General features: G+C 45.2%; 1 protein-coding gene across 1 annotated transcript in view; it reads right to left on the bottom strand.

Moving 5' to 3' along the window:
* The window catches only part of LOC148509025 (baculoviral IAP repeat-containing protein 1-like), a 41,652-nt gene extending 22,754 nt beyond the window's left edge, over positions 1-18,898 (bottom strand). Inside the window, exons 1-4 of the mRNA XM_088443699.1 lie at positions 18,337-18,898; positions 16,255-16,354; positions 14,902-14,983; positions 13,874-13,922 (exon numbers count right to left, since the gene is read on the bottom strand). Coding sequence (XP_088299825.1) covers positions 13,874-13,922; positions 14,902-14,983; positions 16,255-16,354; positions 18,337-18,898 — 793 coding nt within the window. The remainder of the gene's footprint in view (positions 1-13,873; positions 13,923-14,901; positions 14,984-16,254; positions 16,355-18,336) is intronic.
* Between the last annotated feature and the right edge of the window lie 1,069 nt (positions 18,899-19,967).

Raw genomic sequence — 19,967 nt, forward strand, 5'->3', positions numbered from 1 at the left:
GAGAAAGAGGGGAAGCTGGGAGAGAGAAAGAAGAAATAGGAGAAGCCAGGAGAGACATAGTAGAAAGAGGGGAAGCTGGAGAGAGAGAGAGAGAGAGAGAGAGAGAGAGAGAGAGAGAGAGAGAGAGAGAGAAGGAATAGGGGAAGCCAGGAGAGATATAGGATAAAGAGGGGAAGCTGGGAGAGATATAGGAGAAAGAGGGGAAGCTGGGAGAGAGAGAGAGAGAGAGAGAGAAGGAATAGGGGAAGCCGGTAGAGACATAGGAGAAAGAGGGGAAGCTGAGAGAGAAGGAATAGGGGAAGCTGGGAGAGAAAGAGGAGTAATAGAGGAAGCTGGGAGACAGAGAGGAGGAATAGGGGAAGCCGTGAGAGAAATAGGAGAAAGAGGGGGACCTGCTAGAGAGAGGAGGAATTGGGGGAGATGGGAGATAAAGGGTAGGAATAGGGGAATACAGGATGAATAAGGGCAGATGGCAGAGTTTAGGTATAGGGGGATATGAGAGAAGAATAGGGGAAACAAAAGAGAGAGAGAAGAAATCAGGGGAGAGGGAAGAAAGAGTAAGAGGAGGAGGGGGAATAAGGTAAGATGAGAGACAGAAGGAAACTAATGGGGGAGATGGCAGAACCAGAGAGATATACCTCATGTAGTTTTGGAGTGTGCAGAGAAGGTTTTAAACAGTGCCCATATGCATTCCTCTGTGAAGCTGCGTCCTGCTGCACTTCTGTCGCTGATGCCCGGGTTTAATAAGCTCTACCATTTCGTTAACGGCACTATAACCCGGAAGTACGGCTGAGCATGGCGCCGCCTGGGAGGTTGTACTGCTGGGTAAGCCTGCGCTCAGCCAAACCGTCCCTTTTGGCCATCGGCCCTTCTGGCATTTGCCAGAAGTGCCCGATGGCCAGTCCAGCCCTGCTCAGTAGTGAGTTGCAATGTTTCATAGATGTGCTTTAAACTGCAGTGTCTGTCGCTTAGTAACCAGCAAGCTCACTGCAGCTTTTGGCCAATAATGGTGAAAACAATATTTTGAGCTGGCCTAAATTGACTGTAAATTACTGGAAATTAATGTTATTGGGGTTAATAATACTATAGGAACAAAAAAAAGCCCAAATTATGTGATTTTATTTTTTTTTGTAAATTTTTGTAAAAAAATCCAAATCCAAATGAAAAAAAACAGTCACGGCAGGTTTGGCAAATCCAAATCCAATGCCGGACGACGAAGCAGAACTAAAATCCAAATCTAAATCCAGCAAAAATGGTCCGGGGCACATCCCTAATTCTAACTGAGTTAGCAGTATAACTTTTATCATGATCGTAAAGCATTATGTTTAAAGTTATACTGTCGACACAGTTAACATGCTTTAAGTAACCTTAGAACCATGGCCCTCATTCAGAGCCACTCGCTAGCGGCAGTACGCTCGTTCCGAGCGATGTTCGCACATCTGCGCATGCGTACGGTTTTTAGTACGCATGCGCGAACCAGTCAGTGCGGCCGAAAATCGTTGGTACGCAATATAGCGAGGGCCTGCTATTTTGAGTGACAGAATGAGGCGTATGTGGGTGGTAACAGGGGAAGGTGCTTGAAAACGGGGAGTGGAGATCCGAACGCAGGCGTGCTTAAAGGTCAAAACAGGCGTTTTAAGGGAGTGCATAATTAATACAGCAGCGTCATTGACCACGTCACTTGGTTTTTTTTAACTCAGAACTGCTCGCAAAATAGCGGTTGAAAACACCAACCACAAGAATAGCGAGCAGTTCATACGCTGTACGATGTACTCGATTAATCTAATAAATAGCGGACATGACGTATGGTGCGTGCGGCCAGGGGGCGTTTTTATCAAATAAACGAGCGTATGTTTTGCTCGCTCGTTCAGACTTAGAGGTGGGAACAGACTGCAATTTGCGAACGGATCATTTGAATAGCCACCCCTTGTTTTTGAACGAACGACCACAAATAGCGAACGGCTCTGAATCAGGCCCCATGTCAGCATTATGACAGTGCCATTTTTTCTGTCCACATACACTGTAGTTTGTAGACATCATTAGTGTTAACCATCCAAAGAAAAAAAAAAGGAAAAGATTAAAAAGACCTATTTTTTTTTTTACTGGCATTATGCCATTATGCAATTGCCAATGGATTCTGGGGCTGATTCAGACCCGCTCGCGAGCGCTATGCGCTTGCAAGCAGGTCGATGTTTTCCCCCTGCACATGCGCCGCCTCCGGTGATGTCAGTGGTGAGCTTCCAGCTCTATTTAGAGCCGGAAGCTCACTGGGGCTTGCGGGAACGAGACCCTACCGCAAGGGTCTCGACGCAAGCCCCGATGGTTGCGATGGTCGCGACCATCGCGACCATCACCTGGCCGCTCGCATAAGCTGTGGGTGGTCACCCACAGCTATGCGAGCGGCCAGGAGACCGAAACAAAAAAAAAACCACCCTGATTCAGAGCGAGTGCTCTGAAAGAGTGTCCGGCTCTGAATCAGGGCCTTCCTTCCTAATATTGGAGCGGCCTCCTGGCAGCTCGCATAGCTGTGGGTGACCACCCGCAGCTTATGTGAGCGGCCAAAAAGATGGTCGCGATGGTCAAGACCATCGCGACCATCAGGCTTGCGACGAGACCCTTGCGGTAGGGTCTCGTGGCCGCAAGCCCTGGAGTGCTTTTGACTCTATCAGAGCCAAAAGCACTCCCACTGACATCACTTGTGATGTCAGTGGGGCCGGCCCTAGACGGTAGGCATTGCCATGGGAACGCCTCCGTCTGGGCAGCAATGCCCCGGCACGCCCACCAAAGGAGGCGTGCTGTCACTCACCATCGACAGCACGCCTCCTTTGGTGCGAGACCCATAGCGACGGCTTGGCCGTCGCTATTCGGGTCTCGCGCATGTGCACGACGAAGCCCACTCCGTCGTGCGCATGCGCACTGGGCTAACATTGACTCGCTTGCGAGCGCTCAGCGCTCGCGAGCGGGTCTGAGTTAGGCCCTCTGTGTGTTATTGTCATTTAATAATGTGTATGTTGTCATGACTTGCCACAAAAACAAAGACATCTTTTTGAGTGATGCTGGTGTTTAGTGATTGTGGAAGGAGTTCTGCAGGTTGACCCTTGCCATCGTTTTTGAAACTGCAATTGCTGTTTTGTCATAACCCTGATTTTTATGCGATTGACTCAGGGCTGATTCAGCAAGGAACGCATGGATGCAGATGCACGCAATCGGGTGATGTTCGCGGTCTGCACATGAGTCTGGGTCTCAGTGCTCGTGAGCGAACCGCTCACTGCGTCCGCAAAAGCGGAATATGCAGACCCAGGGAAAAGTGATTGACAGGAAGTACCATTTGTGGGTGGATAAAGGGAGTGGTCGTCTGAACGCATGCGTGCCAGAGCGTTCACACCCCGTAACAGAGGCGTGCATAAATTAACCACTGAGATGCCAGATGCAGTCTGGAGTCCCTCTGTGTGTAGGAAGTCTCTCAACTCCTGCGACAGGGTCAGGTCTACCTTTAGTCTGCATGCGGCTCCGATGTTGCTCGATGTTCACGATGTTCTCTCAGCCTTGCGCATCAGTACGGACGTTAGCAGAGGGTAAAGGGAGCGGCATTATGTAGTGCTGGGCGTATGCATCTTTGTACTGCGATTGCCGTGCATATGAATTCATTAGTATATTCTCGCAGCGGCCGATTGCGTGCATCTGCATCTGTGCGTTCCTTGCTGAATCAGGCTCTCAGTTATATGGGTAAAGTAAACTAGTTAGATCGAGGCGTTCCTTCCTTGAAGCAGACTAGATGCAGAAAAGTTCCTAACATCAGTGGTTCTCAACCTCAACCCTCAAGTTCCCACAACAGGTCACATTGGGGGAACTTGAGTACCACTGCCTACATGGAGGTAGTTAATGTGGAGCAAAAAGCTTTAATCTGATATCTATTACTATAAGCAAACAGCTGTATAATAAAAACATTTACATGTAGAACTGTGACACATGAGATAAAAACAGTAAAAAGCTGCATGCATACACACAACGATTTTTTGATCGATTATCGTTAAACGATATCGTTTAACGATAATCATTTGAAAAAATCGTTCACTTTCTGAGTCAAATGATGAACGATAATCGTTCATGCGCGTTCACGTTTGTAGTTTGTAGTTCAGTCAGACTTGTCAACTCAACGATTTTCAGTAAGGGAATATGCAAAAATCGTTTGTAGTTCAAAAAAATCGTTCAATACACTTTAAAAAATCTGACAGATAATCTGACAGATAATCTGACAGAAAATCGTTCATAAAATCGTTGGTAACAAAATAGTTGTGTGTGTATGCAGCTTAAAAGTTGCAATTAATATCAACATTGAATTTCAACATTTAAATCAAGTGATAATAGGCAAGACTTTGAGTTTTTTATTACTTATGCAGCATTACGTTTATTTTATTCATCCCAACTATAGGGAGTGTACAATGGGCTTTCCTTTTCTTGTAATTGGTTCTTTCAAAAATTATTAAATTAATTACCAAAAAAAAGAAAAAGAAAAGAGCTGTTTTAGTCACAAAATGATGTAAGGAGGACCTGTGAATGAAATGCCGGCGGTTGCCCGACAGGATGGAAATCCTGACAAAGGCAGGTGAGTACCCATCCTCCCATGCACCCCCCCTAACCCTCCCTTAGTGGTGCCTAACCCTAACCTCCCCCCTAGTGCCTAATCCTAACCCCCCCCGGGGGTGCCTAACCCTAACCCCCTCTTACTGCTCCCTAAACCTAACCCTCCCGGGTGGGGGTGCCTAACCCTAATCTCACCCTGTGGGTGCCTAACCCTAACCGTTCCTCCTAGGGGTACCTAATACTAACCTCACCCCCCAAAACCTAACACTAACCCCGCTAACTGCCCTAAACCAAACTTCCCCCCGTGTCTAAGAGGACGGGCGGGCCCGTACTTACCTTGTTCGGGCACGCATCCTCCTGGATTCCGGCATCGGGATTATGATAGGTGTCGGTATTTCGACGCCTATTATGAATGCTTTGCCGGCATTCAGCAGTCGGTATTGTGAGGCCGCCGGTCACATAACTACATCCTCCTGTGAATATAGGGTGATCTTTTGTAAGTGCTGGTGGCATTAGTAATAGGGTTCCCAATTCATCGGGATCAAACTATGATAAATGCATTTATTTTCTTATTAAAGGTGCATTAAATCAAACTAGATTATTTCACACATTGGCCCGTATTCAATTAGGGAGCGAAAAGTCCATGCTGGACTTTTCGCTCCACACTGGAGATTTTATGGGGATAAAGTATCTGGCGCGCGGCCACTTTATTCTCGTATTCAATTTGAAAGCTGCGAAAACGGGACCCGGCCGAAAGGTGAGTATAGGAAAAAATTTGGGAGTTTTCGGGAAAGCATCGAGGGACCAAGGGCTGGATATACCATAGGGCAACCTAGGCATCTGCCTATGGCCCGTCGGGTCCTAAGGGGCCCGTGGCCGCCCCCCTCCGAAATCCAACCCTGGGGAATAGCCTACTGCTCTGTGTTTGAAGCCTGGCACCGGCCGGGGAGAGAACTTACACAGTCAGCAGCAGCAGCAGCACTTGAGGTCTCTGCCTCTGCTATGCAGGGGGAGGAGGTCGAAGTTACAGTCCTACAGCTGCCAGCCCGGGGATACTGTGAGTTCAGCCATTCTCCTCTGCTGACCCCCCTCCGCCCATATAAAGCGCTTCTTTCCACAGCTTGCTGTCAGCCCAGTCAAACCCCCTTTCCCCCGCAGCCTCCGCTGCTGTGCTAGCCATCCCCTGCAGTCATAGTACAAGTTACCGGCCTCCTCCATTGTAGTCAGCCCAAGCGCCCCTCGCCCCACCCCCCGCAGCATGTGCTTAACTAGTTAGCGGCAGCCTACTCAAACTAACCCCCCACCCCTGCAGACTGCGCTGCTGTACCCAACCCCCACTCCGCAGTCAGTGTGAGTGCTGCCAGGCCCCCCCCCCTCAGTGTAGACAGCCTCCCCTCCACCTCTGCAGTGTGGCACTGTGGCACCCCTGGGACAACGCTACCTCCCCTGTGCTGATGGAACCACAGGAGACTTCCACTCCCCAGTGAGTAAGTTTAACTTAAAAATGTTTCATATACTCTTAAATAACACTGCTCTCCTACCTGTGTGTGTGAGTATATATATATATATATATATATATATATATATAATTGCTGAGCCACCACCTATTGTGTAGGTGTTTTTTTATTCACTGTTCCCCCACCTTCTCCCATCTCTCTCTGTTCTTCCCCCTTTTCTTCTGTCTCACCATGTTCTTCCCCTTTTCCTCCCATCTCGCCCTGTTCGTCCCCCTTTCCTTCCGTAACGTCTATCACCGTGTGTGTGTGTATGTATTAGGGGTGAGCGGGTTCGGATTTCTGAAATCCGAACCCCCCCGAGCCCCCCCGATCCGAGGCAGATCCGAGTCAGGCTCGGCTTTTCCCGCCTGACTCGGATCTGAAATCGAGGCAAAACGTCATCATCCCGCCTTCCGAGTCTCGCGGGTTTTGGATCCTATCTAAGGTACCCGCGTCGGCGCCATTTTCTCACTCGGCTGTGGACAGTGAAGAGAGAGGGTGGGAGTTAGGGCTGGCTGGGCTGTGTAGTGTAGTGTAGTGCAGAGTAGTGTTGTGCTGTGCTGTGCTGCGCTGTGCTGCTGTTGTCCACTACTTCAAAGTCCATAGGGGCTGGCTGTGTTGTGTTGTGCTGTGCTGCTGTTGTTAATAGGGGCTGTGTCCACTACTTCAAAGTCCATAGGGGCTGGCTGGACTGTGTTGTGCAGTCAGTTCTCCATAGGGGCTGTGTCCACTCCAAAGTCCTGTGCAGTGTCCCAGTCCTAAAGGGGTGCTGTAGTGTTGTCCAGGGGGTGCTCTGTCCATCAGGGGTGCTCCCCCCAAGTAGCCGCACGTGCATCAACAAAGTAGTGCCAAGCGTGCGCCTGTGTCATAAGTAAAGGGCCGGCTGGCTTGACCGTTAAAGGGTGCTGTAACCCCCAAAGTACACTCCAAACCAAAAAAAAATATATATTTTCTGTGTTTGTGAATTGTGTGCGCAGTAGCCGCACGTGCATCAAGAAAGTAGTGCCAAGCGTGCGCCTGTGTCATAAGTAAAGGGCCGGCTGGCTTGACCGTTAAAGGGTGCTGTAACCCCCAAAGTACACTCCAAACCAAATAACAAAATATTTTTTCTGTGTTTGTGAATTGTGTGCGCAGTAGCCGCACGTGCATCAACAAAGTAGTGCCAAGCGTGCGCCTGTGTCATAAGTAAAGGGCCAGCTGGCTTGACCATTAAAGGGTGCTGTAACCCCCAAAGTACACTCCAATCCAAAAACATATATATTTTCTGTGTTTGTGAATTGTGTGCGCAGTAGCCGCACGTGCATCAACAAAGTAGTGCCAAGCGTGCGCCTGTGTCATAAGTAAAGGGCCGGCTGGCTTGACCGTTAAAGGGTGTTGTAACCCCCAAAGTACACTCCAGTCCAAACCAAAAAAAAAATTATTTTCTGTGTTTGTGAATTGTGTGCGCAGTAGCCGCACGTGCATCAACAAAGTAGTGCCAAGCATGCGCCTGTGTCATAAGTAAAGGGCTGGCTGGCTTGACCGTTAAAGGGTGCTGTAACCCCCAAAGTACACTCCAAACCAAATAACAAAATATTTTTTCTGTGTTTGTGAATTGTGTGCGCAGTAGCCGCACGTGCATCAACAAAGTAGTGCCAAGCGTGCGCCTGTGTCATAATTAAAGGGCCGGCTGGCTTGACCGTTAAAGGGTGCTGTAACCCCCAAAGTACACTCCAGTTCAAACCAAAAAAAAAATTATTTTCTGTGTTTGTGAATTGTTTGCGCAGTAGCCGCACGTGCATCAACAAAGTAGTGCCAAGCGTGCGCCTGTGTCATAAGTAAAGGGCCGGCTGGCTTGACCGTTAAAGGGTGCTGTAACCCCCAAAGTACACTCCAAACCAAATAAAAAAATATTTTCTGTGTTTGTGAATTGTGTGCGCAGTAGCCGCACGTGCATCAACAAAGTAGTGCCAAGCGTGCCCCTGTGTCATAAGTAAAGGGCCGGCTGGCTTGACCGTTAAAGGGTGCTGTAACCCCCAAAGTACACTCCAGTCCAAACCAAAAAAAAAATATTTTCTGTGTTTGTGAATTGTGTGCGCAGTAGCCGCACGTGCATCAACAAAGTAGTGCCAAGCGTGCGCCTGTGTCATAAGTAAAGGGCCGGCTGGCTTGACCGTTAAAGGGTGCTGTAACCCCCAAAGTACACTCCAGTCCAAATAAAAAAATATTTTTTCTGTGTTTGTGAATTGTGTGCGCAGTAGCCGCACGTGCATCAACAAAGTAGTGCCAAGCGTGCGCCTGTGTCATAAGTAAAGGGCCGGCTGGCTTGACCATTAAAGGGTGCTGTAACCTCCAAAGTACACTCCAAACCAAATAACAAAATATTTTTTCTGTGTTTGTGAATTGTGTGCGCAGTAGCCGCACGTGCATCAACAAAGTAGTGCCAAGCGTGCGCCTGTGTCATAAGTAAAGGGCCGGCTGGCTTGACCGTTAAAGGGTGCTGTAACCCCCAAAGTACACTCCAAACCAAATAACAAAATATTTTTTCTGTGTTTGTGAATTGTGTGCGCAGTAGCCGCACGTGCATCAACAAAGGAGCAGCGCCAAGCGTGCGCCTGTGTCCCATAAGTAAAGAGCCGGCTGACTCATTTCTTAAAGGGTGGTGTAACCCACAAAGTGCACTACTCTCCAGCAAAAATAAAAAAATATTTTCTGTGTTTAGCCGCACGTTTATATCAAATCGATATAACATAAATGGAGGACCAAACTTTCTCCGATAAAAATAAAATAGAGAAAGATCAAGAACCACTTCCTCCTAGTGCTGAAGCTGCTGCCACTAGTCATGACATAGACGATAACATGCCATCAACGTTGTCTGCCAAGGCCGATGCCCAATGTCATAGTAGAGGGCACATACAATCCCAACTGACAAAGTTCAGGAAAATTACCTTGAAAAAAACATTTAAATCATCTGAAGAGAAACGTAAACTTGCCAATATGCCATTTACGACACGGAGTGGCAAGGAACGGCTAAGTTCGATCCCTAGTATGTTCATGACTAGTGGTTCAGCTTCACATGACGATGGAAGCCCTCCTCCCACTAAAAAAATCAAAAGAGTTAAGCTGGCAAAAGCACAGCGAAGAACTGTGCTTTCTAAGAAGATATCACAAATCCCCAAGGAGAGTCCAAGTGTGGTGGTGGTTGCGATGCCTGACCTTCCCAGCACTGGACGGGAAGAGGTGGCTCTTTCCACCATTTGCACGCCCCCTGCAAGTGCTGAAAGGAGCACCCACAGTCCACTTGCTGATATGCAAATTGAAGATGTCACTGTTGAAGTACAACAGGATGAGGATACTGGTGTAGCTGGCGCTGAGGAGGAAGTTGGCGAGGAGGATTCTGATGGTGATGTGGTGTGTTTAAATCAGGCTCCGGGGGAGACAGTTGTTGTCCGTGGGATGAAAAAGCCCATCACGGTCATGCCTGGGCAGAAGACCAAACATTCCACCTCTTTGGTCTTGCAATATTTCTATCCAAATCCGGACAACAACTGTCTTGCCATATGTACCATATGTAAACGTGGAATAAGTAGGGGTAGGAACGTTAACCACCTAGGAACATCCTCCCTTATACGGCACCTGCAGCGCGTTCATAATAAGTTACTGTCAAGTTCAGAAACTTTGGCTAAGACCGTAAGCAGTCCAGGGACACCTAAATCCCGTTGTCCTGTTGTATCCAAGCGCCTGCAAACCACACCGTCAACTCCCTCCTCGTCAATTTCCTCCTTAGTCAGGATCGGAAGTAGTCCTGCAGGCCATGTCACTGGCATGACTGACTCTCCTATCCGGGATTCCTCCGGAGGATCCTGCATTGCTACGCCTCCTGCTGCCGCTGCTGCTGGTGCTGCTGCTGGGAGTCATTCATCATCCCAGAGAGGAAGTAGGAACACCACTACTTTTACTAAACAATTGACCCTCCAACAGTCCTTTAAGTACGACAGCAGTCATCCTGAAGCAAAACGTATAACTGAGGCCTTGACTGCTATGTTGGTGTTAGACGTGCATCCGGTATCCGCCATTAGTGCAGTGGGATTTAGACAATTGATGGAGGTAGTGTGTCCCCGGTTCCAAATCCTGTCTAGATTCCACTTCACTAGGCAGGCGATACCGAGACTGTACAGAAACGTCAAGAAAAGTGTCCTCAGTGTCCTGAAAAATGCCATTGTACCCAATGTCCACTTAACCACGGACATGTGGACAAGTGGAACAGGGCAGACTAAGGACTATATGACTGTGACAGCCCACTGGGTAGATGTATCACCTTACGCAGCAACAGCAGCAGCGTCACCAGTAGCAGCATCTCAGAAACGCCAGCTCGTTCCAAGGCAGGCTACGCTGTGTATCACTGGTTTCAGTAAGAGGCACACCGCCGACAACCTCTTAGAGAAACTGAGGGAAATCATCGCCCAGTGGCTTACCCCACTTAGACTCTCCTGGGGATTTGTGATATCTGACAACGCCCCCAATATTGTGCGGGCATTACATCTGGGCAAATTCCAGCACGTCCCATGTTTTGCTCACACAATAAACCTGGTGGTGAAAGGGACGTGCAGGAGACGCTTTGGGTGGCCCGAAAAATTTCTGGCCACTTTCGCCATTCAGCGACTGCGTGCCGAAGACTGGAGCGCCAGCAAACACTCTTGAACCTGCCCTGCCATCATCTGAAGCAAGAGGTTGTGACGCGGTGGAACTCAACCCTCTATATGCTTCAGAGGATGGAGGAGCAGCAAAAGGCCATTCAAGCCTATACATCCACCTATGACATAGGCAAAGGAGGGGGTATGCACCTGACTCAAGCACAGTGGAGAATGATTTCCGTATTGTGCAAGGTTCTCCAGCCCTTCGAACTTGCCACACGTGAAGTCAGTTCAGACACTGCCAGCTTGAGTCAGGTCATTCCCCTCATCAGGCTTTTGCAGAAGCAGCTGGAGAAAGTGAAGGAGGAGCTAAGACAGAGCGATTCCGCTCGGCATGTGGGACTTGTGGATGAAGCCCTTCTTTCGCTTTGCCAGGATTCCAGGGTGGTCAATCTGTTGAAATCAGACCACTACATTTTGGCCACCGTGCTCGATCCTAGGTTTAAAGCCTATGTGGTGTCCCTCTTTCCGGCCGACACAAGCCTGCAGAGGTGCAAAGACCTGCTGGTGAAAACACTGTCAGCTGAAGCGGAACGTGACACGTCAACAGCTCCTTCTTCATTTTCTCCTGCAACTGGGGCTGCCAGGAAAAACTTAGGTATCCTAAGCAACCCGCTGGCGGTGATGCAGGGCAGGCAGGACCAAGTTTGGACATCTGGTCCGGACTGAAGGACCTGGCAACAATTTCTGACATGTCTACTGTCACTGCATATGATACTGTCACCATTGACAGAATGGTGGAGGATTACATCGGTGACAGCATCCAAGTAGGCATGTCAGACAGTCTGTACCTGTACTGGCAGGAAAAAGAGGCAATTTGGAGGCCCCTGTACAAACTGGCTCTATTTTGCCCCCCCTCCAGTGTGTACTCCGAAAGAGTGTTTAGTGCAGCCGGGAACCTTGTCAGCGAAAGGCATAGGAGGTTGCTTCCACAAAATGTGGAGAAGATGATGTTCATAAAATTGAATTATCAACTCTTCCAGGGAGACCAGCCTCCAGAAAGTACAGAGGGACCTGTGGGGGTGGATTCCAGCGGGGACGAGTTAATACTCTGTGAGGATGAGGATGTACACAACACTGAAGAGGGTGAGGAATCGGTGGATGAGGACGACATCTTGCCTCCGTAGAGCCAGTTTGTGCAGGGACAGATTAATTGCCAGCTTGTTTTGTGGGGGCCCAAACGAACCAATCATTTCAGCCACAGTCGTGTGGCAGACCCTGGCGCTGAAATGATTGGTTTGTTAAAGTGTGCATGTCCTGTTTATACAACATAAGGGTGGGTGGGAGAGCCCAAGGACAATTCCATCTTGCACCTCTTTTTTTTTTGAATTATGTACTGTTTGGGGCCTAGTTTTTCAAACTGCCATCCTGTCTGCCACTGCAGTGTCACTCCTAGATGGGCCACGTGTTTGTGCCGCCCACTCGTGTTCTTAGCATAGTCATCCATCTACCTTGGTGCAACCTTTTGGACATAAAAACACTATTATGAGGTGTGAGGTGTTCAGAATAGACTGGAAATGAGTGGAAATTAAGGTTTTTGAGGTTAATAATAGCATAGGAGCAGAAAAATCAACACATTCTGTGATTTTAGCTGTTTTTATGCTTTTTTAAAAAAAAATACAGATCCAAAACACAAAACCCAGAACCCAAAACACCGAAGGGTGGTTTTGGCAAAACCAATCCAGATCCAAAACACGAAGAAAGATCCAGATCCAAAACCAAAACACAAAACACGAAAAGTGGCCGGTGCACACCCCTAGTATGTATATGTAAATATATACAAATACACACTCCTTTCATACATATATGTGTGTATACACAGTTGGCTAGCTATATACAGTATATATATATATATTTTTTTTTTGTACAGGATGATATACAAATACATATATACAGTATATATATATATATATATTTATATATAGTGATCTAGTAACACTGTGCATCTAGTAACTGCATATATTACAGTAGGTGTCACTAGAGCAAAATACACACATATACATATATGTAGAATGATGCGTGTATACAATATGATGTGAGTATCTTTCTCCAGCGACACCTACTATAATATATGCACAGGATTGTTTCAAGGAAGCCCCAAACCAGTATCTTGACTAGGGCCCCATGAGGTCTGAATCCGGCTCTGGAGGGACCCCCCTAATGATGTCCTGACATGGGGGATCATTATGGGTACCCCCATTTTGGCTTGTAGAAGGTAAGTATTTTTTTAAATAGCCGCGGCAGGTGTTTTTTCCAACAAGGAGGAAGGGGTGAAGAAGAGCACTTAGGTTTTTTTTTTTTTTTTTACTATGTGGAGTACATGAAAATGGGTGCAAGCCTATTTTTAAGTCCCCAAGGTGCATTTTGAAAATTCTTCAAAATGCACCTGCCGCTACCACCTGCATTCTTTAAAACACCTGCCGCATACTTGGGAGCCCCCCCTGAATTTATTTCATTAGTTTAAAATGTGTTCCCCATAATTTTTTTTTTAACCCCAAAATTGAACTAATTTTTTTGGGGTGTCCCTATTTTTTTTTCAACTTTTTTTGACACAGTTTGTTTTTGGAGCTAATCCCAGGGGTGCAGGCTATTTTTTTTAAAGCCTGCACCCCTAAACCCCAATTCTGCACTTTTTTTCGCCATGTAAAACATATTGAAAACTTATCCCCATTTTTTTTTCAAAGACTTTTCGCACCGGCGAAAAGTCTTTGAAATTGAATACGGGGATAATTGAAACATGCGAAAATGACGTAATTTATCGCCGAATGACGTAATAACTTATCGCCGATTCCGACTTTTCGCAACCTAATTGAATATGGCCCATTGTCTTTTTTTTTTGTTACTATGGGGTAGATGTACTAAGCTATGGAGACAAAGTAGACAGAGATAAAGTACCAACCAATCAGCTCCTAATTGTCATTTTTTTAAAAACGGCCTGTAACATGACAGTTAGAAGCTTAGTGGTTGGTACTTTATCTCTCTCTCCAAGGCATGATATATCTCCCCATAAATGTGAGAAAGTTATTTTTTTCCAAATAATCTCAGATTCAGATTTTGCAACCCTACCTCTCCAAATTTTCTAGTCCATTTGTACCTAATTATGTAACGTTATATTCTTACCTATTCTTGATGGTGATTGTTTGTCCAAAATAACTGTGAAGGATGAACCCTAAAACAAATTGCATTTACATTATAAATGTCATCCAGAATTGATTACACAAACATTATTCTGCTTTATTAACTCATTACAAACTTTTTTCCACATGCTCTCTGCCTAAAGCTGGGTACACAGCTTACAGATATATCTGCAGATGTATTATTATTGGGGTTTTTTTGTTTTGTTTTTCCGTTTTTGCCGCCTGCTGTGCCAAAGGATAGGCATGCTGGGACCTGTAGTTCCACTGTAAAAAACAATAGTTTATCACTTTTTTCAACACTATTACCCTCATGCCCAACACTAGGACTTCAGACTAGGCCTGGGGTGCTCGGGAGAGTGAGAAACCCTCCCCTGAGATCCCTGGCTTGGACTGACTGGCTTGGGGTGATAATGCTTTGGCCGGGGAGACCCGGTGATATGGTCCCCTGGCTGTGGCATTACACCCTGCCGGATTTGAGTACGGTGCTGGTTTTAAAAATAGGGGGACCCCTACACAATTCCCCCCCCCCTATTTTTAAAAACCAGGACTGGTCAGCAGCCAGGTGCTGGTTCCTAAAATAGGGGGAACCCTACACGTTTTTTTCGCTGTATTTCTAGGAACCAGAACTGGCTGAGTAGTCCGGGCTGGTTATGCTTTTTTAAAAATTTTAACCCTTTTTAAACGGGTAGAACACACAAGCAGCCTCACATATCTCACTGATATGTGTAGGCTGCTTGTTCGGGAGAGTTAGGCAGAGAGAAGACACTTGCAACTCGGGTGAGAAATCTCATTATAAACTTGCTACTCGAGTGAGAAATCACGATCTGCTTCACCATCGGCCAACTCGATCTCAGCTAGACACACTTCTTAGTAAATTTGAGAGTTTCAGAAGCCTCAAATCACCCGAGTTTCGGCGATGCAAATCGAATTTAAAAGAAAAAACTCGATCAGACATCATTCTAAGTAAATTTACCCCATATTCTCAGGTTACCAAAGCCATTTGATATTTACCAACATTCCCCCGAATCCACAGTAACTTGAAATGTTTTGCTCAATTTCATCTCTAGTTTTTTTGCTTTGGAGAAATTTGCACCTTCAAATAATAAAAAAAACAAAAAAACAAATATGTATCAAATTACTTTTGCAACTTATTAGTAACATAAAGGAGCCTACTAATGATTTTAAATATGTTGTGTGAAATGATATATAGTAAAATATAAATATGTCATTATCTAATTTGTTTTCTTTTCATTCTGTAAGAATGTTTCTAGAATGCAGTACCGTTCTTTAATCTCTAGGTGTCACTGTTGAAATTGCTGTCCATGGAAAGCACTTGGCTGACAACCAAATCTCTTAATATGCAACTATGTAACTAAATAGTGATTCCTAGAAACTTAAAAAAATAAAGACAAAATGACATAGTAATGCCGTTGCCTCATGCTAGAATTAGACATTTCATAAAATAAATCTCATTAGGCTACAACATACTGTATATAAACGTGATATTTAATATTATGCTCTTTGTAGGAAGAACAGTAAAGCCTATGGGCCTAATTCAGAGATGCACGTAATTTAAATGCAATGCTGATGCTCTCCTAGTGATTATTTGCTACTGTACATATGCAAAAATACCTGAAAACCCCTACGCCGCCTGCATTACACAGGTGATGTTGCGATCAGAACAGACGGTATCAGATATGGGGCGGGAAAGTGATGGACGTTCCAGCGTGATGTCTGGGAGGTGGCCTGAAGTGAGCGCAACAAAAGGGCGTCTCATGGGCGTGTTATGGTAGTGTCGCGGGCGTGTCAGTGACAGCGGCTGAGTGCTCAGGCGCACAGCGGCAGAGGCCATGTTCAGAGGGAGAAACTTCATCTGCCATAGGGCTGGTGCAAGTGTTTGTGGTGTGCGTGATAGTGGCATGTGATGAATCACCGGCAGCGTTACAGTGTGCAGAGAGGCTGAGAGGGGGCATCGCAGTGCTTGCTCATTCACACGCAGGCTACTACACAAGGGGAAGGCTGAGACTAGCATTTGCATATTACTGCAGTTGTGACTCCGGCAACAGACGCAAGAGGTGATGCAGCAGTGTCCACCTCTGACTCAGGCTCTATGGGGTATATTTACTAAGGTGTGGGTTTTTAGAAGTGGTTTTGTTGCCCATAGTAACCAATCAGGTTCTACTTAACATTTATCTAGCACCTTCTAGAAGGTAATAGCTAGAATCTGATTGGTTGCTATGGGCAACAAAACCACTTCTAAAAACCCGTACCTTAGTAAATATACCCCTATGTATTGTGTAACTGTCAGCGATTGCCCTGATGCTGGCAGAACGTGTATAACACAGGAGTGATTGATTTACTCACTCAGGAAACCACTTTGCATGTTCTTTCCAGGGGTCGTCATCTTCTTCCCAGTTTCCTAAACACCCAGCACAGGAGAAGCATTGGACAGTGTCTGTTGTCCCTGGGTTAATTATAGCAAAAGAGTATGGTAAATTATCTAATTATATTTGTTATTACATGCACATTATTGTATATATATATATATAATTTTTTAAATTTTTTTAAATCTTAGCTATAAATCACTGCCCAGTGATTCAGAGCTCTATCAGGACAGTGATAACCAGTGATCACAGGGTTGTTACTGGCATACACAGGGTTATTGCTGGTGGCAATGCTGCAGCAGTGAGTAATGTGAGGGCCTGCCATCATGACCAGGGTGCAGAGCTCCGATCGAATCTTACGTTCTAGCCACCCAGCACCAGTTGCACACTCCTGGTAACAGCCCTGGCTGGAGGTAAAGACAATTATATTATATAGGGCTTTGCCTTATATCCCCATTTTCACTGGCAAAAGGGCATATCACTCTTTTAAAACACTAAGGGGTAGATGTACTAAGCCCTGGAGAGAGATAAAGTACCAACAAATCAGTTCCTAACTGTCATTTTTCAGACATAAGGTCTATGTACTAAGCCTTGGAGAGAGATAGAGTGGATGGAGATAAAGTACCAACCAATCAGCTCCTAACTGTCACTTTACAGGCTGTGTTTGAAAAATGACATTTATCTCCATCCACTTTATCTATCTCCAAGGCTAAGTATATAGACCCCACAGCTTGTAAGTGACAGGAGCTGATTGGTTGGTACTTTATCTCCATCCACTTTATCTCTCTCCAAGGCTTAGTACATCTGCCCCTGAATAAGAGACATGATGTTGATACTGGTAGTATAGCACTGGGCTATGACTTATGACATATTAACCAACCTTTTAATTCTTGTAATTGGTAGAGTGTAAAGGAGGTACATTCACTTTTTGTACAGGGTGTCTTATCATATTAAGGAATGCTAGAGTGCCCTGGGGGCAAGTTCTGTGCTTCTAATACATTGGGACACCCTCAGCCCCTTCCTTAAAACTCCTTCAATGTTGCATGCACCTGCCACCAATAAGTGTGGCATTGATTGTGCACTCATTGGTTGGGAATGCCTTCCAGCTGTCCTAGAGCTTCCCAACAAACCCCTCAAATCTTCACTGTCCTGTGGACAATTTGGAGGTATGAGCTATTGTGTCTCAGCCCAGAGCCTCACTGCCAGGGTAATAAGAGCAGCATTGGATGAGGCAGGTCACCAGAGAGGCTGATGGCACAAAAGGATGGAAGAGCTGCTCTCTGAGGTGCCACTAGGGTTTATAGCTCATGAACATATCATCATTAGATGGCAGAAACTCTGTGGTAGTGCTGCCTGTAATATGTAGACAAGTACTGAGGAAGCTTGGGAGAGTCTGATAAAGCATAAACAAGAGATCCTGAGTGAGTGCTACATGAGAGAAATCCTGCAGGACAGAATAAGAGCTGGCTATGAGGACAGGCATCTTTCCTTGGATATGATAAAATGTTTAATTTCTGAAGAAAAAAGGATTTAGTAGAGTGCTTTAAGAGACTCAGGGGTTTATTTACTAAAGTGCAGGATTTTAGATGTGGAGATGCTGCCTGTAGCAACCAATGATTTATCATTTATCTAGCACATTCTAGACGATAATAGCTACAAGAGAATCTGATAAAAACTTATCTTGAGATGTAGTTTGATTCTAAAATAATTGATCAACAGCTTATGTAATGGAAATGTGGTCCTAATGAATCCAATCCATTATTTGATTGACTTATGGTTAAAATATACAACTTATTTATTTATTATTAATTGTCAATTATTGCCAATGCTTCAAACACTAAACTGGATTAGGACTAAATTTACATTTTGTGAACACTTGAAATTAGCCCCAGGTTTATGTTTCCTAGCAGCTTGTATGTTATGTTTCCTAGCACAGCAAGCAAACATTTGGAATTTTACCATTACTATTAATTACTGTAATTTGAGCATAAGTATTATGCGCAAGGCTACTACGCAATCTTGCAGATAACTGAATTGCCCACTTGGTCTATTGTCATATTACCTGTGAAATAAAATCCAGCCTGTGCAAGGGAGCTGGGCTTTACTAAAGCATACACAGGCCAGTGGGTGAAAGATTGTAGTCTGATCTCTTCATTTTCCACAGGTTCCTTGAGTTTTGTCAGACTAACCTCCACAGACTTCACCTGAACATCATACTTTGATATATTTCCAACATCATTGCCCTGAATAAAGGCACAGTTAGGGTTAAATTGTCTATGCTTATCCATTGGGGTAGTGCTTAAAGATTGCTTGCACAGTACCAGCCCACAGCAGAAGCACTGGCAGCTGTTCTCCACACCAGTACGGAAGAAACCAGCAGACGCCAGCTCTTTAGGGGACCATCCTGAAAATTGATCTCCAGACCAGTGACTCTTTAACCTCTTTAGCTCACTTCTCATTGAGTAGTTCGGTCCTCTAGGCAGCTGCTCGCGTATTTTTATGTGTTCTTGTTCAAGTCTATGAACAGTTTTGTCTAAATCAAAATGCATCAAATATGTTGGTAAACAAACGCTACGAGATGTATCAAACTCCGATATATTTATTAGATCCATTGTTTCCGACATTGCTGGGCCTTTTAGTGCATGAAGAGGACAAAAGTATGAATTCTAACACTTCCAAATGTCAACAGAACTTCCAAACGAACCTGTAACAATTAAAAGAACAAAGGGCTGAGTTTTACTATTCTTTTTTTTCTACTAGAATGATATGTTCAAAGTAATTTTTGTAGGTTTACAGTCAAATATTAAAACGTACCCTTCCTCTACATATGGTGGTGGTAAGAATTCTAGGGGACGATCATTCAACCTATACATTCATTGGGAACCCTGGACATCACTGGGTGCATTTCATAGCAAATATTTGTGGGGTGCTGGTCCACAGTGAATTGGTAGCCTGCATTTTCATGAACATTTGGTCAACTCACAGAAAGGCTGTCCTTTAATGTACTTAGCATTTTAACCATTAGTCATCTGTATAGATATGCTCATCTTACCTTTTCATGCCATCATTTACAATGTCATTTTTAAAGCGACCTCTTAACGATATCATGTCCAAATTATATACAAACCAGGAAAATAAATGCATTCCTGCAGGTGATTTGAGTCAGAATTTATTAGACTGTGGTTTGGACAACAACCGATAATGCATATTTGCTTGGAGGGGAGATCCAAGTGGTAGTTGTAGTTGAGGGGGTGTGGTGACGAGACTGACATCATGGTGGTCCTGCCTCCGCTGTACCATACCACAAGTTGGTAAAGCTCCTATCTTGAACATTTCATTTGGGAAGTGGGTAGGATCCAGAAGTGTATGAAGAGCGCTGCTCTTTCGGGAGTCCAGGAAAACTCCCCGAAATTCAAAAGTCTCCTGGAGATGGTGGGAGAGTAGCCAAGTATGCCTTCATGAATTGTAACTCTTTAATTCTCTCCTAAAGTACTGCTCATTAGTGCCTCATTTCTATCTTAAATAAGTGTATTCGTTCTAGACTATGATTTATTGCTATATTAGGTGTATTAGGGCTCTATTTAAGAAAAAACAACAACAGAAGACATTTTGCATCGCCGCATATTGCAGCAATAGAATATCTTCAATGACTATTTATAATTAAAATGTTGCCGAGACAGCTGAGCATACCTA

Source organism: Taudactylus pleione, unplaced genomic scaffold (genome assembly GCF_031769625.1).
Source record: "Taudactylus pleione unplaced genomic scaffold, aTauple2 ptg000333l, whole genome shotgun sequence".
Taxonomy (NCBI): Eukaryota; Metazoa; Chordata; class Amphibia; order Anura; family Myobatrachidae; genus Taudactylus; species Taudactylus pleione.